At 40.6% G+C, this 22,183-nt stretch overlaps 2 protein-coding genes across 4 annotated transcripts in view; one reads left to right on the top strand and one right to left on the bottom strand.

Annotated features, from left to right (window-relative positions):
- Nucleotides 1-7,416: 7,416 nt before the first annotated feature.
- Nucleotides 7,417-20,310, bottom strand: LOC118427207 (replication factor C subunit 4-like). The gene is made up of 14 exons (XM_035836843.1): nt 20,219-20,310; nt 19,374-19,434; nt 18,933-19,011; nt 18,356-18,435; nt 17,766-17,826; nt 17,253-17,311; nt 16,816-16,885; nt 16,448-16,521; nt 15,953-16,073; nt 15,195-15,320; nt 13,489-13,569; nt 9,460-9,504; nt 8,193-8,264; nt 7,417-7,569 (listed from the first exon to the last, which is right to left on the bottom strand). Exons 1-14 carry the CDS (start codon nt 20,283-20,285, stop codon nt 7,471-7,473), a joined length of 1,095 nt encoding a protein of 364 aa, XP_035692736.1. The 5' UTR covers nt 20,286-20,310; the 3' UTR covers nt 7,417-7,470.
- Nucleotides 20,311-20,519: 209 nt separating this feature from the next.
- The window catches only part of LOC118427778 (general transcription factor IIF subunit 2-like), a 14,828-nt gene continuing 13,164 nt past the window's right edge, over nt 20,520-22,183 (top strand). For all 3 annotated transcript variants that reach the window (XM_035837706.1, XM_035837708.1, XM_035837707.1), the window contains exon 1: nt 20,520-20,679. In XM_035837706.1, coding sequence (XP_035693599.1) covers nt 20,617-20,679 — 63 coding nt within the window. In that variant the 5' untranslated portion in view covers nt 20,520-20,616. The remainder of the gene's footprint in view (nt 20,680-22,183) is intronic.

Below are 22,183 nucleotides of genomic sequence, written 5' to 3'. Positions count from 1 at the left end.
CCTTTCATCATTCATTTCCCAGGGAGTCATCTTCACATTATGACAACCCGAGTTGCTTCTATACATTGAGGTAGTAACTATTTGCGAAGAGGACAGTAAGAAAGTCGGGAGCTACAGTAAATTTGGATACCAGAATACAAGAAAACATTGCGATTTTCTACATTAACATCTGCTTGGAGATTAGATAACTCGTTGAAGTGCGGAGGTGGTGCTTTTCTAAACATCTCCACCACTTGGTTCCGGATGGTACCAGTTTGTAGCGTGTCAATTACACCAGGTGGGCGGAGTTTAGACAGAGACAGTCCTATATACGGTATACCCGCCTATTGTCATCTCATCTCATCACACCAGATAGTCACTAAGCAGACACCTACGTGGGCTAAGCTTCGATGAAAAACTCTGTATTATCAATGGATTTGGTTATCTGAAGTTGCCATCTATTTCGGTAAACAGACTTTGGGTATAAAAAGTGTCGCGGAGCGCCCGCTTTGTCTCAGTCGCTTCGTGAACGTTTTCGAGAAAGACGGCTTTTTCGTGAAGTCTGTGCGAGACTACAACAGTATCATTTGGTGTAAGCACGTTTGTAGGTGTGGTTATCTATCTGTTCGTTCCCACACGCGGTCGTATGAATATTCTTCATTCTGAGTGCGCAGTTTGCCGAGACCAGGCCACCTTCTCTGTTATGCGCGCCCTTCTCTTTCGGGGACCCGGCGAGAACTCTAACAGGTGTGTGTTTGTCAATTTCTTTTTCTATCCTCCGGCCAGCTAGCCATATTAGGTTGGATGTCCCTGTAGCTCAATTGGTAGTGGATTCACAGGTGAAATTTGGTTCCAATGAGTCTGTAACTGGGAGACTCCGGTTCGAATCCGGGGAAAGGAATACTGGTTGGAGCTGCATAAGTCTTTCGGAAGGGTTGTAGAATGGGGGTCCGATGTTCGAGGAGGGGGCGTACTCAGATGGGTACCTACTGGTTGTAATAATATAACTTAACGTATGTCTTTACCGTTGTAACAAGTACATAACTGCCTAGTGTGTATATTAGCGCATGCCCTTCTTCAACATTCAACAGTCGAAAAATTTATCTAAGACCACATGATATGCCCTATTTGAGCCACACAAAAAAGAGATAACCAACACAAGGCTCGCTTGTTGGTATCTATAGCTATGAAATCCCGGTGGAAAAGAGATTTGATATCAGATTGATCGACTATAACGGGACCACCGGCAGTCTTTTTGGTCTTTGTGCTAGTAGAGCCTGGGTCCTTACTTGCTTTTGGTGCGTGTGGACGGGCTCCGAACAGATTCGGTTGGTCCTTAATTGACAAAGTCAGAGGGATAACAATCCATCCCTGTGAAGATATAAGTTATAACCTGCAACAGCAAGGAGTCTTGCTACCCTTCGATGCACAAGGGTCTCGAAAAAACTGTGACTTGGCAAGGCCACGTGGCATGGCAGAATACAGACATCGGGAGTACATGAGTTGGGACTACTAGGCTATCGGCACCTGTTGTGTGCGCACACTTGTTACCTTCTAGTATCACTTTAGCTTTGCACCCCCTAATAGAGGTCTAGACTTTTAGATAGTGGTTACAAAAAGCCCGAGTGCAACAAACTGTTACCCATAACTTTCTGACGGACCGTTTTGTAGGATTTTAGAGAATGATCAGCAGAATTTGCAGCATCGCCCCACACATGACATGACAGAAAACGCGCCTGACGTCGTTTTTTTTTTAGATCTTGTAGAAATGTCTTCTATTCTTTTGTCATTATTCTCACAATGGTCCAACACTCACAGTAATCATAAACTCAGTTATATAGCTTGTTTATGCCGTCCTAGTAGATATCTTATTTAAAAAAAAGTCGTAGCTCTTCCACAATTTTTTCTCAGTCGGCAATAAGAAGTGGTTTGAAGGAAAAAGAAACCTCATAATCATAACTCACTGGCATTCCGGAATCTATAACAATTTGTCACCATATATATGGATAGAAATGTGCCTGAAACGTATATAACTTACCTAATCATCAGTGGAACAGGCTAATAGATTAGTTTCTTTTACAGCTTTCTCAAGAGCGTTTTTGCTTTTTTTTAGGGGAGCGCTGATTTGCGTGTTTCAACATATTGGGCCAGGATTTAAGGCTGGAAGGATCGCATTTGCTTTTGGCCGGGGTAGCACATACGATTTTCCCAGCTAAGAACCTTGCCCCATACGTTGAAAATCGCGAATTAGCGCTCCCCTCAAAAGTTAACTCCGGCGCTCCTAAAAGCCTGCGAAAGAGACTACTAATAGGTGGTCCAACGTAACCCAGCTATATATAGGAATCCACACACAGACCTCCGAGGGGGGTTTAGTACTTAAATCCTCAAGTTCCCAGGCCAGGGCCTTTGCTATTGTTGCAGGTTTAATCCATCCATTAAAACGTGCCCCGCTTAAAAATCGTTAGCCGAGCTCAGCCATTTAATCCCATCAAATGGGCACTCAGTATCGTCTGATTCTCTCTAAAGGTAAAATTCTGATTCCACTAAAAATTGTTCCTAAAATTGTTCACAAGATAGTTACATCTCTCATGAAGTTGTTTCATTTATTAGTTCTTGTCTATTCAATTGTTTTATCATCTGTAATTATTGTTGTACATTGATGTTTTTCGGCAAACCAGAAAGGGGAAGACCTCGCACAGACCACATTGGTCTCTACCGTATGCTTGGGTCACATTCACATTTTCAAAGCGGGACCCTAACCTGTTTTGGGAACGAAGCACAAACGAATGCATACATGAATATACAAAAATTATGCTCGTAACTATTTTTTGGTGTCATGGTGTGTTTTGTTGTCTTTTTCTGCTTCTTCTACCTCTTGTGCCATCACTACACTTTGTTTTGTTTGTCTCATTTATATTTCCGGGCGGTCGCCGGTTTAGAAATGTGACTGTAGTATTACCCAAGCACTTTCCAACTACGTTTGATGAATCTTTTCCTACTTCGTGATTTTGTCTGCGAAATAAAAAAAAAGTATGAGGAAAAAATTATTTTAGAACATGAGAACGCCTTGACCACTTACTAACATAACAGAGGGCCCCAATGGGGGGGTCCCGACAACGCTCTGCGCTAAATTCGGGGGACCGGCTACCGTAATACGCTAAATTCAGGAAGCTTCTTTACGCTCTACGCTAAATTACGAATTGCATTATGCAAATCTTAACCGTCTTTTGGCTGAACTTTTACGCCAATGCGATGTTTATTTAGCTTCCAATAAGCTCTAATGATACTTGATGCAAAATGTCAAACCAAAACTCCCCATCGCCGCCGGCAGAACACATGAGGAGATCTAAACAAAACTGACAATTCCATCAACAAGATTCAAACTTTACTAAGGCGATATAAAAGCACCCGTCTTTATGGCCAGAGGCGGCAACAGCAAATTTCTTATTGACGTAATTTTCAGCACTCGAAGCGCCAAAAGCGGAGGCGCAACAATCCTAGGGGCGTCCGGGGCCTGGGGGAATGCTCCCTCTTGAAAATTGTGAAATCTTGACCTCTAAAAACGTTGTTCCTGCATTTTGAACGGCACTTTTGCTGACAGACTAAGTTATTTGAATATTTTACTATTAGAATTCACATATTTTGACTGAGGGGCAACGCCCCCAGCATACTTTTCAAGATTTCGAGCACCGAAAACATAAGCCATCGTATAAGGTTGTCGGGGAAATTTTGAAATCTGGACCCTCTGAAACGCCATTTCCTGCACTTTGAGGGACAAGTTTGCTGCCATTTCTGTCAGAGAAAAGATTTTTGATGGCGACGAGCGCCGGAGGCGCAAGCCATCGCAAAGGCTGTCTGGAGAAAAATTGAAATCTTGACCATCTGAAACATCATTTCCTGCATATGAGGGCCACATTTTGCTTGTAAACTAATCTAAGTTCAACAATGAAATTTCTAGTTAAAAAGATTTCTGGGTGGCGATGCTTCCGCAAGATATTTTCACCATGTCCAGTGCCCAAATGGGCGAGCTATCGCAAGGAAGGTCCGGCGAAATTTTGAAATCCGGACCCTTTGAAACGCAATTTCCTGCATTTTCACGGGTAAAGTTTGCCGGTTAACTAGTTAGATTGAATGAAATTTTGATTACGCTTTACGAAAAATTCATATGAATTACGTTTTACGGTAAAATCCGGTTAGCTTCTACGTAATACGTTGAATTAAAGAGGCCAATATCGTTCGACGCAAAATGCACCGACAACGCTCTACGTTGAATTCGAACGGTCTCTCTACGTAGTACGCAGAATTAAAACCGCCGATTACGTTCTACGGAAAAGGGCATTGGGGCCCTCATAACAGTTTGCCCTTTTTTTCTGTCTTCTGCTTTAGTTGAGGCTTCCCAGAGCAACGAAAAACCACCAGAATGTCTTCTTTGCACCGTCTAACATTTTCCCTGCCTCTGGGCTCAGTGGTCGGTTGAGACTCGCGTGTTTTTGTGACATCACGAGCCTCGACTAACCACTGCTCCCAGGGGTGGGCTGAACGACTGGACACCGAGCTGACCAACTGACCAACTCGTCACAACGTGGATCATCTCACCGGTAAAGCCTCAGTCAGAATTTCAAAGGCTAGGGGACGTAGACGTAGCCAATGTAGTCTGTGGCCAGGTACTGAATTAAAGTAAAGGAGACACCAGTTTTCCAAGTCAACAAAACAAACATGTTGTCAGTGACTTTTCCAAACCGATGCCCAACCAGGTAGTAACAGACTTTTTTCAAGTTTTGTTGAATTTTGATTCTACTGGGCAGATTGAGACACAACATTCACAGCTGTGCTTGTCACATTTCCAAACCAATGCCCAACCATTTAATAACAGGCTTTTTTATTGCAGTTTCGTTTGATTTTGATTCCTCAAAGGCCAGGTCCTGCAGTAAGGGACACACCTGCTTTCACAGTCGGGCTTGTCACATTTCCAAACCATGCCCACCGGGTAATAACAAGCTTTTTTTTCTCAAGTTTTGTTTGTTTTCGATTCCCACTGGGCAGTATAGTAATTATATGCTAAGCACATCTACTCAGGGTTTTATATAGTGTACCAATACACTGTTATCATTTTTAGACCAGTTCTTCGGTATTCTCCAAGGATCTGATCTAGAGGACCGTAAGGACCAGTGGTCCCACCGTGGCTCGTGAACTCTGGATACCGAGCCTACGGCTGGACCTCTAGTCATTGGGTTCTCCTGTGCTACTATTTAAACATCTACAAACATGTGTGTTTGTGTTAGCTAGCGCTGTTCAATGTTAATGCTGTCTTAGCCATTTGTCACTTTACACAGGGTAACTGCAGTGTTTCCTTGGTAAAGGTAGTCCCAAAGCCTTTTTGAGGCCGTAGGGGCAGTGGGTTGTTTTCCACTGTGTCTAGGGTACGGTATTGGAAGGTGGAGCCCAGCCCTCTCCTTCCACTGTCTTTTACTTCTCAAACCGAAGTCAAGTACCCATTTTTACACCTGGGTGGAGTGAGGAAAGTTGTATAAAGTGTTTTTCCCAAGGACACAACATTGGTGGCATGTTAGGGGATTCGAACAATGGACCTCTGGTTTTGGGTCAAATACCATAACTGCTATGCCACCACAATGCCACACGTTATCTTGAAAGTGAAACAGCAAAATCGCAAACTGCCCTTGGAACAACAGTTGTAGGTGACTACAGACACCATTAAATGACTAGGTGGCAACTGAAACCAGTATGGCATGTGAGAGCTAGTGGTCGGTTGAGGTTCGCTGTAAGATCCTACAAGGCGAATCTCTGTCGCCCATTCGCTTTCTCGTGCCAGTTTCAACACAAACCAACAGGAATGCAAGCCTGCAAATACATATTACTAGTACCTAAACACTTGTTTGAGACTTAAATGTTGATAGAAACAGACTTTCGAATTAAAGACACTTTTACGTCGATACAGGTTAGGCAACCCAGTAATAAGATACACAAGTTAACAGTTACTCAAGCAACTTGATAAAAATTAGAAAATGGTCAGACATTTCAGACAGTCTTTGACGTTGTCTTTTTGTCAGAGACAATTGCGTTCATACAGAGGAATTCTCCAATCTTTTTTGAGCAATTAGATCCCAGGTCTTCCCAGAATAGAATGGCACCTCGCCTAGTGCCAGAGCCCTTCTTGCACGTCCCTCTAACAGTGCAAAGAGCGCTCTGATCACTGTGAGAGGATCGCTTGTCAATCATCATTAACATGGGAACGGAGGATTATGCTAGAGAGAAATATGAAGACACTAACATGGGCGGCAAAAAAACAACTGTCACAGGGAAATGCATAGAAAGGAAATGTATATTTTGTCACTGGTAAGACCTTGGAAAAAATAGTGAGTTGGTTTACAGTCTTGAAAAGAAATAGGTATATGGTATCGGGGTACATTTTTTCTAGATTTCACTCATAGTGATTGGACAAAAACAGTATCAAAATGCAACACTGAAAGGCATCAGGGGGGGGGGTAGGTTTGGTGGATCTTTCTGTTTCTGTTGCAACAGATGTTTCAACAGATGAGGAAAAGATGTTTCTTATCAGCTTATCTACTTAGGTAACCACAGAAACATTTTTTTCCTTGGCCCAAGCTAACAGAAATCAAAGACTCCCTTCAGTCTCATGACATCCCATAAACATAGTCTCTTGTAGAGTAGTTTGGTATCCTACCACTGATATATAAAATAGCAGTTGCTATACTTTATATGATGTACAATGTATCTTATCCAACTGTTGTGCAATAAAGTAACTCCAATAAAAGTGTACACTCTTTTTGTCTCTGTTTTTTATTACAAGGAATGTTGCATATAGTAGACTCTTCGAAAACCCAAGTAAACTGTGGGTATACATGTATAATGGTAGAAATCTACACTTACAGTTTATGCATTTTTCACATATTGTACCAATACCAATGAGAGTCTTTCAAAAGGTAAAGAGCATTCAAGGAAGGTCTATTCCTACACCTAGTGCAGATAGGGTTGTTATATCTGTGTAACAGTAAAGTTGAGGCCTATACATGTATATTTATACTTTGGATCACAATCTAATTTTGACTGCCCTCCCTCATCAGTTGCAATGGCAACAGTTACAAATTCATTTTATAGTACAAATGTATCTTTTCAGATCAACAAAAACAATGAGGGATTCCTTGTAGAGGGTCACACAAATTTTAATCACTTAGCAAGTCAATGAGCCTGTCGTAAGTGTTACCAAAGGTTCGTCGATAAAGATTAGACATCCAGGTAATAAGATATGCCAAAAAAGCAGTTACTCAAGCAACTGGATATGATTTTAGAAACGGTTGTTTTTTCTATTGGAATTGTCTTCAGTATGACTTTGTCTTACAATGTCTCCTATTGGACATCTAAAATTGCCTTCATTCATAAAAGATCAGTTTCTTCTTGTAGTATCTAAAGCATCAGTTGTCAAGGTTACAGGTTGCCATGGCGATGGGTGTGTCAGTTGCCGGGGTGACAGAACTGCTGCATCATCACAGAGGTCAGGTCCATGAGCTGCAGAAATTCGTCCCCTCCGTCTGCCAGTCGCTGGTCGCAAACCTGGAAAGAAAAGAATAAACGAATGAATGAATGAAAGAATGATTTGTTTGTGAAACATAGCAGCCCATAAGCTGAATTGTGTAATACATTACTAAGGAAGTGATCACATATCCTAGATATCGTCCCTCAGATTACAATTAAAACAGCTGATGTACGCCATAAATCATCAAAGATGAAAACACGTCTAAAGGAATTTAATAAACAGCATAAAGTAATTTTAAGCTAAAAGGAATAAGGTACAGATTCTTTGCAGACTGATAAAATGTACACAATGTATGTGCTATCATAGCTTTGTTTACCTAAGAAGAAACCATAACCACACTGAACATAAAACCTTTTTAGTTTTACACTTCAACTGCATGTGAAGTCTTTGACAAGATTCCTACAAAGTTGATTGGTACAACTTTGGTGAGATGTTGTAGAAAGGAATAGCCTGTCAGCAATACGGATTTTGTTCAGTATAGCTTCTTGAGATTGGGTATAAACAGACAGTGTTAAGTTAAAACTTCTAATGTATGGCTAACATTGAACTTCTAATGTATGGCTAACATTTAATAAAAGTGCTTTTTCGTAAAAAAAAATGAAATACAACTGTACACTGCATGTAAGGGTTGTAGACTTACGGCAATTTTTTCAGCAATGACCGACTTCTGCTTGTCTGTCAGGTCTTCTCTGGGCAGTACTTCATCATGGATCTGGGAACGAAACACAGGTCATTCTTGGATGATTTATTTATCAAGGAAGCAAAAGCAGTTCAGGGCTCAAAATTCATTTTTTGGATTAGGTGCACTGGTGTACCCAGCTTAAAAAATTGGGTGCACCAAAAATTTTTTGGGTGCACCACACAAGATAAAGTAGAACGTCAGAAAAAAACTAATTACAAAAGTTAATCACAAGCTATTAAATTCTTAAAGAAGTTCCATGACAGACATTTTTATCATCTTTTAAACACTTAGATGTCAAGAATATGATGTATACTACACTAGTAGTATACTTTGATATCTTATCATACGTAAACCTAAGAAAATATTTGGGTGCAGCCTGTGCACCCACAGAAAAAAATGGGTGCACAGCTTCAATTTTGGGTGCACCTGCACATGCACCCAGTATTTCGAGCCCAGCAGTTGTTTGTTGCTTCCTTCGGAACAAAATAAAGTAACAGCCTGTTGAATATTCACAACCAGTGCAATGGCCAAGTGGGTACAGTGTTTGCCTTACAGCTTGTACATGTAGGTCATAAGTTTGATCCCGGCCGAGTAATACCAAAGACTTTCAAAATGGTATATGCCAGGGTTGTAGCCAGCCTGAAATAATTTTCAGTCCCCTTGATTTTGAATGGGAATCCTATCGAGCACCAAAGGCATGGTCTGACGTTGCGTGTTATTTCTAGGGGGTCTGAGTTCCAGAAAACTTTTAAATCAAGACCCTCTGAAACACTATTTCCTGCATTTTGAGGTGCAAATTTTGCTTGTATACAAAGCTCTTCGATGGCATCTGTTATGGTGAAGAAGAACACATGGCTTTTAGTTTTTTTTTATATCTTTTATATCAATTTTTGTCTGTCCCAGGGGACAGAATGGGGAAAACTTTTTTCAGTCCCCAGCTGCAAAATTCCTTCAAAGGACTGAAGGACAGGTGCTGGCTACAAACCTGGTATATGCTGCTTTCTCTGCTTATTACTCAGTACTTGGGAAAGATAATGGTAGCTGCATACATATACCACTACCAGTGGACTAGCTTCCTGCTGTAGTGACTGCACAAAACTGTGTGGCCCAGGGCTACAAAAATGGAGATGGGTGCTGCCCGATGCACCATTTGGTGGGGAAGGATTCAATTTGCTTGAAACTGTTTCTGAACAAAATAAAGTGACAGGCTGTGCAACTGTCTCACCTGTAAGATAACCTGCTCTGCTGAGTAGCCTTCTGCTTTCAAATCCTGTAAAGTGAGAATAAACAGATGATAACAATGAGATAGAAAACTAGAAAGGCCGGTATTTGCTTAGGAGCAAATTCAGCTATTTTCACTCCGCTCTCCCCTTGATGCAAAAATGGACTTTTCCAAAATTGAACTTGAAAAATCCAATGTGAGTACTGTACGGTAATCAAACTTTTATTTCTTTATTACAACACGCACACAGCATGCTAATGTTTCACACATTAACAAAGCGAGCACCGTTTTACTTCAAGAAAAAAAATTATGTCACAAACGGAAATTTTCTACAGATGCAACACGTTATGCGACCCTAAACGTTGGTATTACGTACCCACAGCAGACAATAGCGTGGTTATGATTAAAGTTTTCCTGCTTATTTACACAAGGCAAGGGCAGTTACTGCACTTATTCAAGGTTGTCACAAGCATAACCAATCTTCATACAAGCAGACCGGTACCTCTCCAAACAAACTGCACTACACTTTTAACTCTTAAGCTTATTAGCCGTTTTTAGCGAAGTGCAATTTAAAAAAAAATCCAATTGGATATCATGGCTGCTCTGCAATTACATTATCATTACAAATACATATAAATGTATGCACATTGTATTCAGACAAAAAGGATCGCATTCTGTTTTTAAACTTAGAGTTAATCAGCTAATACATTATATTGATGAACAAAGCTAATTAGCGGCTGTATGTTTGCACGGAGTCTGTTTTGCATATCTAAATGTTTTTATTTATTTTTATTTATTGATCTTTAGGGTAGTCCCTTCAGTTAACGTGGTAACTGATTTCCAAGGGAGCCCTATAACAATAATAATAACTCAAAGTACAAAAGATAACTACAAACATAGGATTGAACATAACAAAGCAATAATCCAATTCTGGTTTGTAAATAATACAAGCAACTTAGGAAAACTCAAAAGAATAACAACTCATACTTAATAACAAAAACAACTCAAGATCACAAACTCATAGGGTCATTGGACGGTCATTGTGGTCAGAGGTCAGATGTCAGTGCCATTTGTCCTGATCAATCGGACTGAACATAAGAAAGAATAATCCATGTTTTGCATGCTTTTTGTCTGAAAAAAGGATGCAGCAATTGCAGATATTATACGTCTGTTATAAACTTAACGTCCCATTTATTTTCCACATAGACTAATGAGTTTATGATTATCTAATTATTCTGATTAACTGTTTGTAGTACAGTGCATTACTAAATTACACAGCATATACCATGACGTGGTGTCTGAAAAGTCATAAAAACTTATTCATGTCTGTCATGAAATACAATGTTTGAACTCATGGTTGGTATAATAATATCTCTAATTGTCACTTAGTTTAATAGTTACAATATTGTCCCAAATAGCCTAATCATACATAAAGCTGGTGTTTCTGTCACAGTAACGCTTCTTGTACGTGACTTTGCTATCCTCTCCTTGGTGTCTGTTGATGCCACCTTTGTAGCCAGTTGACTATTGTGTTCTCTGACAGGCCAGACTTTGTGGAATTAGTTCGAGCACCCGACCAATAATGAATTTAGCACTGTCAAATTGACACACTCTATCAAGGCACAACCCCACCTGTCTGCACAACAGTCCTGGTGGTGTATCCTCTTCCTCCAGTAGAAAATAGAATTGAATACAATAATTAGTATTTCCTTTGTGTAATTTCATGTACTGCCACCCAGAGTAAAAGGAAGATCCTTTTTGTTTGTTGATTAGAAAAAAAGCCACACCTGATTACATATATTCTTGTACAACCAACCTGAATGGACAATTCACAACATAGTGTAACGTTTGTACTAGTAGATTTGCCCTTGAAAATCTGTACTATCATATAACGTTACTATGGAAGAGAACTACTGTACACTTTTCACCGATAATTAGTAGAATCATATCATAATGTTTAATTAGTAGAATTGTAAGATATACTCTGTATTCTTTCTTTTTTCGTTGCAGTTTAAAGTTGGCCATACAAAATTGACTGTACTTTTTGTCGTGTCAATAAAGCTTGATGATACAATACTAGTACTGTCTCATCAGTCACTGCAAAGCGCAACAATATTCCATGCATGCGCTCCCACTTACCGCGGCATTCTGACGCTACGGTATCGCTTATCCAGACACTCTAAACGTGGGTAAATCAAACAAAAACTACACAATAACGACGACAAGTTACCCAAATTTGTTACTGCGTTTGTGTATTGTTGCCAATTTTAAGATAAACAGTACAATTTTTCACTTACTTTTAACGGACTTCTTCCCGGCGACATATATGTACTCCCAGCCGCTAAGTTGAAAAACCCTTCCTCATTGGCTGTACCCGAGCTGACCAATCAGGTCATCGCTTCCGCTAAGTGTCGGGCGCATATTGGTTCCCTTCTAATTCAATTAGCCACAATGCACAGCTGCAGGTAAACAGCTTACGTCACGCGCGGAAACGTCCATAACCATATATGGTGCAACGGACGCACGTGCAAACGTGACCATATATGGTTACACGCGCGAAACGCGAGCTCGGTGAAAATATGCGTAGATACCCCGCCAAATTGGCTTTTAAATGATTTTGAAGTGACGTTTGGCCAAAAATAATACCGGGGTCCTTTTAATAAGTATCTCACGCAGTATCCTACCAACTTTCAAGTCATCTGGACGTAATACCTGGGCACGGGAGACATGAATATACAGCCGGGCCAGAAAATGACCTTAAAACATCCCTAAAATTATTGTAAAGGTATCTATCAAAAAAATGAGAAAAACGGGTCTGGGTATTGGCCCACTGTACCCTTGTGCCAAATTTCAGGCCATTTGGTCCAGGAACGACGGAGAGGAATCACTTTAAAGGTCGCGACAGGAGAAAGAAAGAAAGAAGAAACCGTATGAAAACAATATTTTCACTCGAAGCGTACCTACGGTACGCGGAGTGAAAATAATTAGACCTTTTACAATTATCTCTATGTCAGCTTACAAATAATTAAAATTTTGTAAGATGCCACCATCGCTAATGTTAATGCTAATGTTAATTATACTGACCAACTGTTTCACTACTAATCAGGAAAGTAATAATACCATTGCGATTAGTTGAACTTGGAGATGTCCCCGTGGCTCAACTGTTAGCAGCTCTCATAGTTGAGCTCATGGTCTCAATCAAGTTTTAACTGGGAGACCCTGGTTCGAGTCTCAGGGTCAGGACATCTAGGTCGGAGCTCCACTTTCTTTAAGAAGGGATGTAAAATGGGGCTTCTGTGTCTCAAGCACTTTAAAGGGCTGGCAAATCCTTGCTGTAAAAGTATACCCTGCTACAGAAATAGCAAGAAAACTTAGACTTCTGTGCCACTGGGCATTGCAACGGTATGAGGGGCGTTCAAGAAGTAATGCCCCTGACCCATTTCCCATAGGAGGAGATTAATGAAACTTGACACAGTTATTAGTCTTTCTCTTCATAGAAACCACCCAGAGTTATGCATTTCTCCCATCGTCTGATGCAGCTCTGGACACCGTTTTTGTAGGACACCCCAGGTTGGTCCTCCAACAGATGCCTCATCAATGGCAGAATAGAAACTACCAGGTCTGGGAGCTGATTCCACAGACTTCCGGCCATGTTTGAATTCAGGATGCCAGCGTTTTACAAGGTCAAATGATGGGGCATCATCACCATAAATGTTTTTTTCATTTCATCAAAAGTCTCCTTTGGTGTGCGTCCTTTCAAATACAAAAACCGGATCACTGGTGACACTCAACTGGCTCCATTGCACACCTGGTCCATTTCACACCTGACTCAGTTCAAACACCAGTAAATCAGAAACCACATTTAGTTCAGAGCTATTTTTTGCAACATAACCCATATATTACTGATAAAAGCTCCTTGGAGATATGAATCATTACACATGCAAAATTTCATCTAGATCAGACAACTGGAAGTGGATCAGGGGCATTACTTATTGAACACCCCTCGTAACAACAGCAACAAGTTAAATTTACCTTGACAGATTTCTCTAGTTTCTCGTATGAGTCCGAGTAGCAGGTCTGAATCAGCTGTGAGACCATGTCCTTTGGGATGACCTGTTGGGTCAACAGTACGGCATCAACAATGGTCTCCAGAACAACAGGCTACAGGAGGTTTTACGCACATGTGATATCAGATATCATTTCTTCTAACATTCAATTGTGTTCCAGCAATATAAATTTGATGTCATCTTTGAATGATATTGAATGATATCTCTAAAGTGTTTTAGTTTGTTCAGAATTTCAGATACAGATACAGATAAACTTAGTATTCAGGTCAGGACCTGTTCTTAGAGCAGATATCTTACTGGGTTGAGCCTGTTCGAGACAGATTATTAATATTTGTAAATGTTTGTTCGTCAATTTTCCCTAGCAGTCATACCGATGTGTGATGCGTGGGTAAAAATTCTATGAACAAAATGGCCAAACCCAGAATGTTACATATTTGACAGATTGCTCAATAGATTTCATACTTTAAGAACCGTATTACATTTTTTGTTGTTTTTAAATCATACTTTTACATCTTGCAACATATTCCAATTAGAGTCCATTCCAAGTCACCGTGCGGATGTTTGTTGCCATTGTTTAGAATTGATTTTAAAGTTTTGTAAATTATATGTCTAGGACATTTGATACTTCAGAAATATTTTTAACACTGTTTCAACTTTATAAATATTTCCCTGGTCCTGTAAAACTTTGGAAATATTCATGGTGTGGAATTGGATACTTCTAATGGTTTCTAAATAATGATAACAGCATTCTACCATTATTTACCATTTTCTACCATTTTCTACCATTTTTTGTAAATGGTTCCGTGGGCTGGGAAGATAGTAATTCACACATCCTTGCAAAGTATGGTTGGGTGCCATGCAACAATGGCCCACCACAAAGGATCCACCAGTACCCAGCAGTGAAATCTAAAAATATACAGATGCAACAATAGGGCTTACTTTTATGGGGGCAATAAACCAATTTTACCATTTGGCCAGGTTTACCATTTTTTGTAAATATTTGTAAATGTGAAATAATCACAGAGAGGTTTCACAATTATTCTAAATAAAGATATTTTTGTACAGTTACTTTCAAAATGTTTCTAAAATATTCAAAGAAATTCAAATAAATGAGTATTTTCTTAGTCCATTTTTTGAAAATAATTTAATTATTGTGGCTCAGATATTCTTTTATTCAAAATAATTCAGACTAATTATAAATATCGCCTAAAAACCCTCATGGTGTCTTGGAATGGACTCTAAGAACCTAAGGATTACACAGATCCAGCACTGGCTGCTGGCTTAGAGATTGCCATTTGGTGGAACAGGAGCCAAAACAGGGTTGGACAAGACCATTAGCCCGATTGCCCCGGACAAGTGAAAATGCAGATCGGGCAAATGCATATCCCATCCCACTTGTCCGATCGAACAAATCAGATTTTTCCATGAGTAAGACTTTGATATACTTGCAACTATTTACAGTCATGGCATCAAGCATAAAATAGAGCCAATAATGAAAAGAATTCCATCGCTGGAAGAGAAAATGCATAGGATAAAGTCGAGCAAATTTGGAGCAAGCGAAAAGTTGGTTTGGGCAAGTAAATTTTGTATGTACTTGCCTGATAGGATAATTTTAGGAAACTTGCCCAACCTGAGCCAAAATATTTTCGAGGTACAGAGCCTGATACACACCCCAGTGATTTCCAGAATGTCCTTCTCTGTGATGGCGTCCTCCCCCTTGAGTCTGTGAGCACTCTGCAGGTATGTGATGGCTTTCCTCAGGTCCCCCTCACTGGTGTCAATCAGGGCTGTGATCGCCTGGAAGGAGAACGGTTAATGTAAATGGATGCAAGTTGGCAGGAATTTAATTTCATGGTCTAACAGGGGTCAACCCACTGGACAGAGCCGCATGGAAGTGCAGTGTGAAGACTACAGACAGACACATCAGTCGCTTTGGGCTACTAACCATATCAGATACTATCTACTTTCTGAATACATAGCAGGGATTGTATTCAATGTATGTATTCCATGTTCAAAGATTGAGTTTGTGTTTAATTGTAGTTTTTGTGCATATTCAACGTAACAGGCATCTCCAACACATCATAAGACTAAAACGCATAGTGCATTCATGTAGCACTTAGACAAGGTGGTAGGTCGCGAAGTACCAGTCTGGAGAAGACAGAACAGAAAATTTGGCGGTCATTTTGAGTTTGCATTGACTGGTCACTGCAAAAACCGCGACCATTTCAAAGTGGTGGTGATAGGCCAGCGCATTAGGCTAGCGGATCGGCTAGAAGACAAGGGATTGAGAGGTCACGGGTTCCATTTCATATACCCTGCTACTGAAACAGCAAAGAAACTGTGTCAATATGCGGTACAACTACAATACTGATAGTGATACCAATGCCTGTATCAGTTGGTCATGGCATAGGATAGCTTTAACCCCCTACCTTGTCCTCGGCATTGACCTTCTCAGCCTCAGCGATGTGTCTGAGTCTCTTCTGGAGGATGTCGGACGAAAGCGGCTTGAACCGGAACTTCGCACATCTGGATGCCAGCGGCTCAATAATTCTACATAGAAGACAACAGTAAAACACATCAGAATGGTAGTCAAATGGAGAAAATATGTCGTAAGAAAGGCTACTGAATGTCATAAAAACAGAATCCAGTCTTTACTAATCTAAAGGCCTGCAGTTCAATAATTCGACAGAAAAGACAAAAGATTAGCGGCCAAGGGCCCAGAATGCCCTTCCTCAAATTAGAACCAGGGACTCCCAGTTACAAACAAATTGGAACCAGGAGCTCAACTGTGAGGCTGCAACCAATTGAGCTACAGGGAGATCCTTTACTTGAGGATGGCAATCCAGTGGTGGACCAAGTATGGTGCCTTAGGGTACACATGGCAGGTCAAAGATTTCACAGTGACTTATAGATGTAGTGCATACCTGCTGATGTAGTTACAGATGAGACAGAAGCGGGTTGTTTTGGTCTCCTTCTCCATTGTTCTCCTTAAGGAAGCCTGGCAAATAAAAGAAACGCAGTATTATCTTAAGTTTGTACACTAAAACAGTCACTTGCCGTACCATAAATTTGTCTTGAAACAACATCCTGACCCAGTTAAATCTTTTGGAATACATAAATAATACCTCAGAAGGCCTTTTAACCCTCTCCCTGCTGCCTAACCCCATAACCAATACAAATTTGGTGCTAAACGCATACCTTAGTAGGCTTAAGGTTAACCTGCTTTAACAATGACTGCCCACTGCAAACTTAACTGAATTGACGATAGTCTACCTGATCTACCTGTCCTCACCTGTGCAGGGTTTGTCATGGAGTCCGCCTCGTCCAGGATTACAATTTTGAATGGCGGACACGGACGGCCACTGAAACAGTATAGATAGTGGAAGCCATGTAACAAACCTGTCTAAACACAATATAAAGTACTGGTACAGAGGTACCTGTACCTGTACCTGAACAATCTACAATTTTCCTTTTGGTCTTCAATGATGACGGAAACAAATAAAAGAACCTTTCTTTGAATATTCAGTATTTGTTGCTTTGTTACTGTTGCCATACATATTGTGTCCAATTGTTGAGCAATAAAATTCATTCATGCAAAGAAACAGAAATTTCACAAGAGGACATCAAAATCAAAGATGCTATTCATTTCATTGCCCAAATAATGCTTTGCAAACTTTAAAACATAGATGTTTTATCCATGCACGTTCACATGATAGTTGTGACACTTACTCAGGCCTTGTCCCTGATGCCGACAGTTGAGAGAACGTCTTCACCTTGTCACGAACCACCTGCAACACAGTGAAAAGTCAGTAGGGGGAGTGACATATTTTACTCATACTGGACAAGTCCATTTTACAGCATATTTGAAACCTTACCTCTTTTGGAGTGTGTCTGTGTTTCTGGATATTTGTGTTCAGTATAGCTTAAGAACCTTTAGATGAGGTTTACCCTGCATTGTAACAGTATTTGGTAAATGAGTAGGATTGCCATGACGAAGGTCAAGGTTAATTTTGGGCTCTCTGGTGTGTGACCTTGGCACTGTGGCAGAAATTACGGTCTTTGTATCATTAGTCCTGGACATGCTATGATCTGACAGTTTAGTGGCAAATAGCTTTTGATGTAAGGTTGAAGTGGTGTAGGTTTGGACCAACTGATTGCTCTGCAACTGCAGGGGTATTTCCCCCAAAAGTAGTATGGGGGGGGGGGGGGTTGCTCTGGTTTTAATAAGGTGTTTTTTCTCACCTGGATGCCTCTCTCATCAGAGGCATTAAGCTCCAGAACTCTCTGTTTCATCAGGTCTGCCCTGAAATAGGATACAGAAAACACAATGATGGTCTTTTGGTAAAAACAACAAGAGGACAACTCCTTTTATACAGCTATGAAACATGTCTATTATGTAGCAAGAAAAGTTCATTATAAAAAATATGTCCTGTCTACAGAATATCTAGAATGAGCAGAAAAACAAACCACCTGACAAAACTAGCCACTAGAACACAGGAACCTTCCACAGCCAATGAAGAGCTGGTATTTCTTGTGACTACGTTTGTCTATCATTCTAAAAACTATGTTCTAAGTCAGTTGGTGGGTGGGCAGATTGCTCGCAAATAGACTACCAACATATTTCAACTACTCACAAGGACAGGGCTGTAGAAAATACAAGAAAACTCAATGCTTAGAAGGTTTTGAATTGAGCTGAGTTGTGTCTGATATCTGTCAAAGAAAGATTTATAGCCTTGCATCGAAACCTATCATAGCAGCTGAATCTCTTCATTTTTTTCATTTTTGCTTGAGAGGACAAAGAGATTTGAAAGCTAAATAGGTTTAAGATTTACCCAAAGAGTTCCCTTGCAGCAGCCAGGATAGTAGAAGTCTTTCCTGTACCAGGTGGTCCATACAACAGCAGGTTGGGGAGCTGGGGTAAACAACAGGTGTATACGTCATAAGGCAACACAAGAAAATGTCCTTTACTAAGGCCTAGGAAAAAAAATGTTTTAGTTCCTGTTTCAGTCCTGAAAAAATTAGGGTCGGTAGGTAGGGATTATCTCTTTTTCTTGTAATTCGTTTTTTTTAGACTGGCCGAAACTTTAGTGAGACATATTACAATACTGTACAGCTGAACACAGTGAACTGAAATGCATGAAGACATCTTTGTTGTCAAAGTTTAATTTTGTGCATAATAGATTATATTTATCCTCTATTGTATAGGACAAGCAGTGTTTTTACTTCAAGAGGAAGCAAGCTGAATAAAAATTCTAATAGGAAACTATGTGACTCCACTGCCCACCGCAAAAAAAAGTCTAGGGTCGACAGGTTTTTCTAGGGTAGGTAGGGAAACATGACATATGAGGCACAAGTCAAAATAATGACAAACATTATTTGGCAAATGCATAAAGGAATAAAAAATCTCACATCAGCGCCTTGCAGGGATTTCTTGAGAACGGCGACAACTTCCTCCTGGAAAGCGACATCATCTACGGTTCGTGGGCGGCTGGAAAAGTAACATAGATGTGTCATTATTATTTTGCGTTTGTGACTACATCTGTAAGCAGCTCCACCTATGCTGCAGTGTAATGTGAACCAGTCAGAATTACTCTGAGTAAGGTTTGACAGAGGGACCTAGTTAAGGACCTAACTGAAGCTAAATACTCATTTCCATCGGAGCAAAGTGAGGAAAATCATGTTAAGCGCCTTTTTCAAGGGCACAAGATCCGTGGCATATCAGGCCCGATTCTAACTGGGTTCTGGGCCAAATGCCCTACTGTCACACCATGCAGTTTACAAGCTATGTAAACAACAAAACAAAACAAAAACATTGCAGCACTTGTGCCTGGCCCTGGTACATGTACTTACTATTTCTCCACCCATGGTGCATTGGGCTGCCTTCTCTCTTTGCTGGATCCTGGTTTGGCATCTGGAAGTATAAGTCAGACCACATGGATAGAATCACTTTCCCATACTGATAGTAATAGTTCCGTTTCATAATATTACTAGCTGCGTACATGTTGTTTTGGTTGTATGTCCCTGTGGTACAAGTGGTAACGAAATCCCATTGCTTCGCCATATGGACTAAATTCTGTGGATCTGTCAGTTTACTTAGGGTCGGCCCCAGCTTTGACATGTTGTAAAGGATTGCATTTGTCATTTCGGATGGTGACATAAAGCAGGTGGCCCGGTGTATGAGGGAGCTTCAGGCGCAAGCCTCAACATCAAACATCAATACATGTACTGTAGTTGAGAAGAGTAGGGATGACCTGGTGTACTTGCTAAAACAAATGTGCCATAGGCAAGCCGCATTCCTAGATAATGAAAAGGGGACATATTTGCAACATATTTCATCCTTAGTCTGATGTTAGACTGATTTAGCTTGAAGTTTTTGTGTTCTGACTTAGTGACTAGGAAAAAAATTATTATTAGGTGTCTTATAACAAATCATGACTGCATCATAATACTACTAACAATAATAATAATACTGCCCTAGCCCTGAATGATACAGGATACGGAAATGATATAACTAAGTTGTAGCAGTACTGAAAGACGCAATTATCACTAAATCATACGAAAATTGGACAGTGTTGTAGTGCAAAAAAACTTGTACCGCAAACTACAGAAGTGGGGAGGGGGGCAGAGAGTGTACACAGTTTTATAGGATAGCCACACATATATCGCGGAAAAGAGCACATGTTATGAAGCCACACCTGACAAAGGTTTGTCCTTCTTCGACTTCAGTCCAGAAGAGCTCCCTCCTTTCAGAAATGCTTGCATCTTGGACCGTTTTTACGCTAGAGCGCGAAAGGAACTCTGCACAGAAAATTCCCGCCAAATCTTTGTCACCTAGGGTGAAAGGTCAAAAGATATCTTCTGTTTTTGCAAATTTTTACGATATCCCAACAAAATTTCCTTTCATATTCTCTACAACTCATAGTAATTAAAATTCATGTAAAGTATAAAATAGTATTTATTACCATCTTTTCATATTTTCAAATTCTTTATCAAAGTGTCTAAGGTTAGAGGTCACAGGTTAGATGCTGACTGATCACGAAGTTTTGTGTTTGTGATATTTTTGTCCGGAGTTTTACCATATTTTACAGAACAAATGGAGAAGAAAGGAAGCGAGTTGGACTGCAAGGGGTCCAGTAACAACCTATGGCTTGTGAAGGTGTGTTTCAATTTGCTCATTGTTTCGATTCTGTGGAAATAACAGACATAATTTGAACTGAAGATGATGATCAACTGGAACTTCAGTGGGGGTTAGATGAAAGAGCTGGGCTGGGCCCCTGGCCTGTCTACCTGGCCTGTCTACCTGGCCTGGCCATCACGTCAGGCCACCAAGATACCCCCATTCATACCCTCAGAAATTCTCAGCCTCTCATCTAGCTGCGCCCTCTAGCAGAATATAGACAAATTGTCGAGAGCATGTACTTAGTGCATTGTCAAGCCACCTACGAGCAAGATAAGCTGATATCTATTCAATGTTACTTGTCTGAATTTAAATTTCTAAGGGTCTGCAAATAGATAAACAACAACATTAAGGGAGATAGAAACGACGCTTGTGGTTGATGTTGAGAACAACGATACCATACTCACAGTGTAACATTTGATCTAGTGGCAAATGTTACAACAGGCAGTTTGGCCAAACAAAGGAGGTCATATTTAGGTCACCACGTAACTGCAGGCCTGGGTATGGCAGAAACGGGTGCTGTCAGAGGATTGGACATTTATTTGACATTTTCCCCTTCGCGTTATCGGTTAAAGGTTTGAAGATTGAATATTTATTCTTCAATGTACATAACAAGGACTGACTGCTTCTTAAAACAAGGCTGGAATACAGCAGTTTGTTTTTCATTTTATAGCAAATGTCAGTTTAACACACTGCTTTAGGGATCCGATCCCCCAGACAACTCTCTAAGGGAACTAAGCGCCAAGCATGTGACCCCGGTCATCTCAGACGCTCCACCTGTCACGTCTCTTTTAATAAAACAGCAACAGGCGCTTGTCCAGGGACAAAATACATGTAGTTGATTGAGAGGCGTAGTAATTGCTACTCTTTAGCGCTGTCAGAGAACTCAGCCTGGCCTGTCAGCCCGGCCCCTTGACTGGCCCTTTGAGGAAGTAAAATTATAACTCTGTCTGGGAGGTAATTAGGCCTTTCTACCAGCCAGAAATACAAGTACCACAGTTTGTGTCTTTTTGATCTGTCTTCGACTAGACCGTACAACAAAAAGAGAAGTAATGTTCATGACGTGCTGTTTAGAGGTAAAACAACACTTTCCTCTCCCAGTCCCCGGAGCCAACAATCTCCACCCATTCCTACACAGAGTGCCCCAGTTGTTTCTCTGACCCCTGTGTGACATCTCGGAGGCCACAGAAATGGCGGGGAGGGAAACCCACCAGGCCAAGGAAAAACTGGGAAAATCTGCTCTTCGGAAAACTTTGTACAGAAAGTACTGGAAAGTCTTAAATGACCGACTTGCCTGGTACGATCCTAGATATATAGACAAGAAGAACAGAATGGATTATGGAAGTAACGTTATACCTGGATGGATTAGATGGAAGCAAATGCTTGGTTCCTGGTAGACACAGTCCGACAGAGCAGAGTGTTGGAGAAATCATGCCTGACTGTGTCATACACTAAGTTCACCGGTTCACCAGCACTACCCAAG

The sequence above is a fragment of the Branchiostoma floridae genome, chromosome 12, assembly GCF_000003815.2.
Source record: "Branchiostoma floridae strain S238N-H82 chromosome 12, Bfl_VNyyK, whole genome shotgun sequence".
Taxonomy (NCBI): domain Eukaryota; kingdom Metazoa; phylum Chordata; class Leptocardii; order Amphioxiformes; family Branchiostomatidae; genus Branchiostoma; species Branchiostoma floridae.
The sequence above is the reverse complement of the archived record's forward strand: the minus strand, read 5'-3'. Positions and strand labels throughout refer to the sequence as shown.

Coding starts and splice junctions, on each gene's coding strand:
- LOC118427207 (XM_035836843.1), bottom strand. CDS start 20,285: ATGCAAGCATTTCTGAAAGGAGGGAGCTCTTCTGGACTGAAGTCGAAG. Junction 17,827..18,355: donor GCTGCAAGGGAACTCTTTGG/GTAAATCTTAAA, acceptor ATCCTATTTCAG/GGCAGACCTGATGAAACAGA. Junction 7,570..8,192: donor TCATTGCTGAAAAAATTGCC/GTAAGTCTACAA, acceptor TTTTCTTTCCAG/GTTTGCGACCAGCGACTGGC.